At 59.9% G+C, this 5,385-nt stretch overlaps 1 protein-coding gene across 1 annotated transcript in view; it reads left to right on the top strand.

The window, feature by feature from the left end:
- The first annotated feature begins 125 nt into the window (after positions 1 to 125).
- Positions 126 to 5,385, top strand: part of FSD1 (fibronectin type III and SPRY domain containing 1) — an 11,197-nt gene continuing 5,937 nt past the window's right edge. Inside the window, exons 1-6 of the mRNA XM_029918085.1 lie at positions 126 to 992; positions 1,209 to 1,340; positions 2,096 to 2,197; positions 2,976 to 2,998; positions 3,187 to 3,308; positions 3,991 to 4,200. Coding sequence (XP_029773945.1) covers positions 708 to 992; positions 1,209 to 1,340; positions 2,096 to 2,197; positions 2,976 to 2,998; positions 3,187 to 3,308; positions 3,991 to 4,200 — 874 coding nt within the window. The 5' untranslated portion in view covers positions 126 to 707. The remainder of the gene's footprint in view (positions 993 to 1,208; positions 1,341 to 2,095; positions 2,198 to 2,975; positions 2,999 to 3,186; positions 3,309 to 3,990; positions 4,201 to 5,385) is intronic.

The following is a 5,385-nucleotide window of genomic DNA, read 5'->3' on the forward strand; positions in this document are numbered from 1 at the left end:
GAGGGGCCCAGGTGCTGCCGCAGCGCCCCCCCAACCCTGCAGCTGCTCTGCGGCCGAGGCCCCGCCCGGGTCTAGCCCCCCAATGCGGGACTCAGCACCCCCCTCCGCCGCCGCCCCGACCTCTCATCATCTTGGCCTGGGTCCAGGCGCAGCCCCTCCAGGCCCCCCACCCGCGCCCAGCATCCCGGCCCCAGGCTTGACCCATCCCCCACGCCTCCCATGCGGACTGCGGACCAGGTGTCCGGTCTCCGCCCCGTCCCGCCCCTGAGCACACTCCTCAGGCTCCGCACAGGTGCTCCCACAGATTCTGCACCCCCAGAAAAGGGCCCCGTTGGAGGCCTGAGTCAGGGCTCCAGGCCCCAGCGGGATCCTCCCACGCGGCTTCCCTTCTCTGCATCCCCTCCCCCCGACCTCCCAGCCCCTCTCCCCAGTTACCTGGGCTCTCCCGGCGCCGCCGCCTCCGTGTTCCCAGATGCCTCCTTTCTGCTCGCTAATCCCTGTTCCCAAGGTAGCCCCTTCCCCAGGTCAGCCCATTTCCTACAGGCATCATTTTCCTTTGGGCTTTTCTTTCCTCAAGGTAGCCCCTCACCCCAGATCACGCTCCGCCCGCAGGTTGAAGGCTTTGTGCTGAGGCTGACCTGGCTCAGGCCCAGGGTCCGCCCCTTCCCCACAAGTGCTTTTTGAGCCTCAGTTTCCTCCCCTGTAAAATGGGCCTGTTTGCAGCTCGGCGAGGGAAGGTAGGGCCAGAGCTGCGCCCATGGCGGTGCCCCAGCTCGTTGGCCCGGTGGCTCCCACGTCTGGATCCCTGGAAGGCGAGTGGGAGCCCCAGGTCGGGGAGCCTGAGCTGGCCCAGGGGCTTACCGGCTTTGCGTGTGTGCCTGCTTCCGGTGGGACAGGGGGCTCTGCGGAAGCTCATCACCACGCTGGCTGCGAAGAACGAAGAGATTCAGAGCTTCATCTACTCCCTCAAGCAGATGCTGCTGAACGTGGAGGTGAGGAAGGCGCCTCCGCAGGCGGGGTGGAGGGGGTGGGGAGGTCTCGGACAGGTGGCCAGAAAGGGGGGGGTTAACACCAGAAGAGCTGTTAGCCTCTTGCGGCTGAGGCCCCTCGGACTCTGTGCCGGCTGTCGTATCCATGCCTCAGTTTCCCCATCTGAGCACGGGCCTTGGCCGGTCCTGGCCGTCCTGACGCCACACCCTCTCTCTAAGGCCAACTCCACCAAGGTGCAGGAGGACCTGGAGGCCGAGTTCCAGTCCCTCTTCTCCCTCCTGGAGGAGCTGAAGGAGGGGATGCTCATGAAGATCAAGCAGGAGCGTGCCAGCCGCACCTACGAGCTGCAGGTGGGGGGCGAGGCACGCTCCCAGACCCCCGCCCAGCCTCTACCCCCCCTGCGCCCCTCAGACTCACCACAGCCCAGCTGGCCACAGGGTCTCCCTCCACGCCTGCTCGTCCCCCCACCCCCCCTCTTGGGGCTGGCCCCGAGCGCCTCCCTATCCAGAACCAGGAACCCCAGCGGCCTTGGCCTCCCCTCCTCTTTCCCGGTCTCTCCTCTGCGTCTTCCCTGGCCGCCATCCGGCTCCAACCCACATGCTCTCCCTCTCAATCCCCACTCCCACCCCCCTTCTCCTTCAGCACCTCCGCATGTGGCTGTTTCTCCCCTCCTGTCCTCACCCTGCGCCTTCACTTCCTCAGCCCTCCCCACGGGTCCCCAGATCTGACACCATCACCTCCTGCCAAACACCCCCCGCCATGTATGGCTCCTCAGGGCTCCAGGGCTGTACACTGAGGCATTGGGGCTGCATCAGACCCTCTTGGACAACTTCCTCACGTCCCAGATTCCCATCATGGAAGGATTCGGGGCCCCGAGGCTGAGGTGGGGGGCCTGGGCGTGTGAGATTTCAAGAAAGGGGTCCCTGGGGGATTCTGATGCGCTCACTGCCAGGAGGGAGGCCGACTTCCCTGCCTCCGCCCCCACACCTGGAGTCTAGAGTCAGAGAAAGGGTGTGGTTTCCCCAAGCCCACAAGCAGGGGGGGTCCCCGAGGTTTTGAGGCAGGGGGTGACCGGTCTCTTCTCTCGGTGCCCTGTTGCTCACAGAACCAGCTGGCTGCCTGCGCGCGGGCCCTGGAGAGCTCAGAGGAGCTTCTGGAAACGGCCAACCAGACCCTGCAGGCTACCGACAGCGAAGACTTCCCTCAGGTGAGCCTCTCAGAAGCCACATCGGCAGGGCTGTGGGACAAAGCAGAGGACCCCCAGTTAACTTGGCATTTCAGATCCACCTCAAGTGATTTGGGTTATTTAGTGTAAGTATGGCCCATATAACACTCAGTAGAAGTATGTCCCAAAGAGCACATGGGGTGGACTTATACTAAAGAATGATTTGTGGTTGAAGGCGCCTGCGGGGCTCAGTCGATTGAGGGTCCATCTCTTCATGTCAGCTCAGGTCATGATCTCATGGTTTGTGGGTTTGAGCCCCACATGGGCTCTGTGCTGAGAGGGCAGAGCCTACTTCGGATTCTCTCTCCCTTTCTCTCTGCCCCTCCCCTGCTTGTGCTCTCTCTGTCCTCTCAAAATCAACTGAAAAAAAATTTTTTTTAACTTACTGTGGTTGATCTGAAGTATAAATTTAACAGTGAATAATTTTGAATATAATATACCCCGTGCAATATTTAGTCTATGCCTCAAATATTGAATGGGACATATTTATACTAAAAACTCATTTTTATCTGAAATGCAGACGTAACTGGGCTTCCTGTATTTTTCTCAGCCGACTTGGCCGCCTATATATACTGGGCGCTGGGGCTGGGGGTTGGAGCCTGTCTTGCCTCCATCCCTCTGGGGCATAGCCAAGTGTTTCTGCCCTGGTGGTGGGGGACTTTGGCAAGTGACCCACTCAGGGCCTCAGTCTTTCTGTCTGTGAAGTGGCTTTCTGGTTCAGTGAAGATAATGCTTTGAATTTTATTCTCCCTTTTTCTAGGCTGCCAAGCAAATCAAAGATGGGTAAGATGCTGGGATCTGGTTCCCACCCAGGGCCCCGCCCCTGTGTGAAGGTGGGGATACCGGGTGGGGGTCCCTTGGCCCAGAGCACTGAGCCAGAACAAAGAGAGTGGGTCTCCCACGCACACGTCACAGGCCTGGGCTCTTTTGGGATGTCGGTCGGCAGGCTCCCTCCACCTTCTTCCCTACAGTGTGACGATGGCGCCAGCCTTCCGGCTGTCACTGAAGGCCAAGGTCAGCGACAACATGAGTCACCTCATGGTGGACTTCGCCCAGGAGCGCAGGATGCTGCAGGCACTCACGTTCCTACCTGGTGAGAAGGGGACTTTCTGCGCGCCTGGATTTCAGGGAAATGGCCCGGGAGTCTAGGGTGGCCTGAGAAAGGCTGGGGGAAGCCTGGCACTGAAATCCCAAAGGCACCGCCCCCGAGGGTGGAGCCTCGAGCACACCCTGCCTGTGTGGGGGGAACCATGAGGAAGCCCACCCCTGAGGGGTGGAGCCCTGAGGATACCCTGCCTGTGTGGGTGGAGCCACAAAGAGGTTGGCCCCTGGGGGTGGAGCCCTAAGTATACCCTGCCTGTGTGGGTGGAGCCACGAGCAGACCCTCCCCTTGGGGGTGGGTCCCTGAGGATACCCTGCCTGTGGGGGTGGAGCCACGAGCAGGCCCGCCCCTGGTGGCCTAGCCCTAAAATGCCCCACCCACCAAGGATGGGGGTCCCATGAAGGCCACACCCCTATGAGAGAATTCTGGAAATACTCTACCCCTAAATGGTGGAATTCTGGGAAGGCCCGGGCCTTTACTGGTTGAACCCTGAGAAAGCCCTTCCCCACTCTGGTGAGACCCTGTGGAAGCTCCACCCCCAGGGCCCAGCCCTGCCCCCAAGCTTGGGCTCCGGAGGAGACCCCCAAGAAGGCCTGAAGTCCAGCTGGAGTTTCAGTAAGGGCACCCCTGCAGGCACAGGACCCTGCCCCCTTCTCCCCTCTGTCCTGGACAGTGCCCAGCGCCCCTGTCATCGACCTGGCCGAGTCCCTGGTGGCAGACAACTGTGTGACCTTGGTGTGGCGCATGCCAGACGAGGACAGCAAGATTGACCACTACGTGCTGGAGTACCGGCGGACCAACTTCGAGGGCCCGCCCCGCCTCAGGGAGGAGCAGCCTTGGATGGTGGTCGAGGGCATCCGGCAGACGGAGCACACCCTGACCGGTAAGGGCGGCTCGGCCCTGCCGCCGACCCCCCGGCCCCCACGCCTGCTCGGCTCAGCGCCTCCGGGCTCCTGTCTCCCCATCACCTGGGGGCCCCCGCTGGGCTGATCGGGAACAGCGGAAAGTGGTACTAATGAAAATGGGAGGGATGACAGCCGCGTGCCGTTTATGGAGGGCCTGCTACGTGCTGAATGTTTCCCCCGCCATTGTTCAGATGGGGGAACTGAGGCCCAGGGAGTTCTCCGTCGGCCTCTTCTCTCTCCCAGGCAGCGTCCATGCATTTGTTTCCGCGTATTGGAAGTCCGTTCCGCCGAGCTGGCGTCCTCCCAGGGCAGGGGGGGCATTTCCTTGGCAGCCGCAGCCGTAGGAAAGCAGAAAGCCGGGGGAAGCCCCTAGCCCGGTGGGGCGTGTCTCAGGAAGGGGAGAATGAGGGGTCCCTGATGAGTTCCAGCAGCGACCCGAGCCAGAGGAAACCCTCATCTGGGGGAGGACCTTGCCGGCAAGATAACTAGCACTATGGTTCTTGGGCTGTAATCAGCCTGTTCTTTATCTGTAATTAGCATACATGGTTACTAATGAGCATGCTAATTGCAGGAAAGAAAAGCTAAGAGCCAGTTAAAGGGCCTGAGAAGCTACTGGTTTATTATCCTTTGCATGGGAATCAAAACAAACACACCCTACTTTCCCCCCAGGATTTGTTTTTATTATTATTTTTTAATGTGTATTCATTCTTGAGAGACAGAGACAGCGCATGAGTGGGGGAAGGGCAGAGAGAGGGAGGGAGACTCAGAATCCGAAGCGGACTGCAGGCTCCGAGCTGTCAGCACAGAGCCCGACCCGGGGTTTGAACTCACAAGCTGTGAGATCATGACCTGAGCCGAAGTGGGGCGCTTCACCGACTGAGCCCCCCAGGCATTGCTCCCAGCATCTGTTTTTATTGTGGCAAAATACATTTACCATAAAATTTCCCATCCTAACCACTTTTATGTGTTCAATTCGGTAGTAGTGAGTGCACGCATACTGTGGCTCCCGCTGGCTCCGAAAGCTTTCATCTTTCAAAACTGAAACTCTGTCCCCTTTCAATTTTTTTAATGCTTTTTATTTATTTTTGAGAGACAGAGAGAGACCGCGTGAGCAGGGGAGGGTCACAGAGAGAGGGAGACACAGAATCGGAAGCAGGCTCCAG

The sequence above is a fragment of the Suricata suricatta genome, chromosome 12, assembly GCF_006229205.1.
Source record: "Suricata suricatta isolate VVHF042 chromosome 12, meerkat_22Aug2017_6uvM2_HiC, whole genome shotgun sequence".
Lineage (NCBI taxonomy): Eukaryota > Metazoa > Chordata > Mammalia > Carnivora > Herpestidae > Suricata > Suricata suricatta.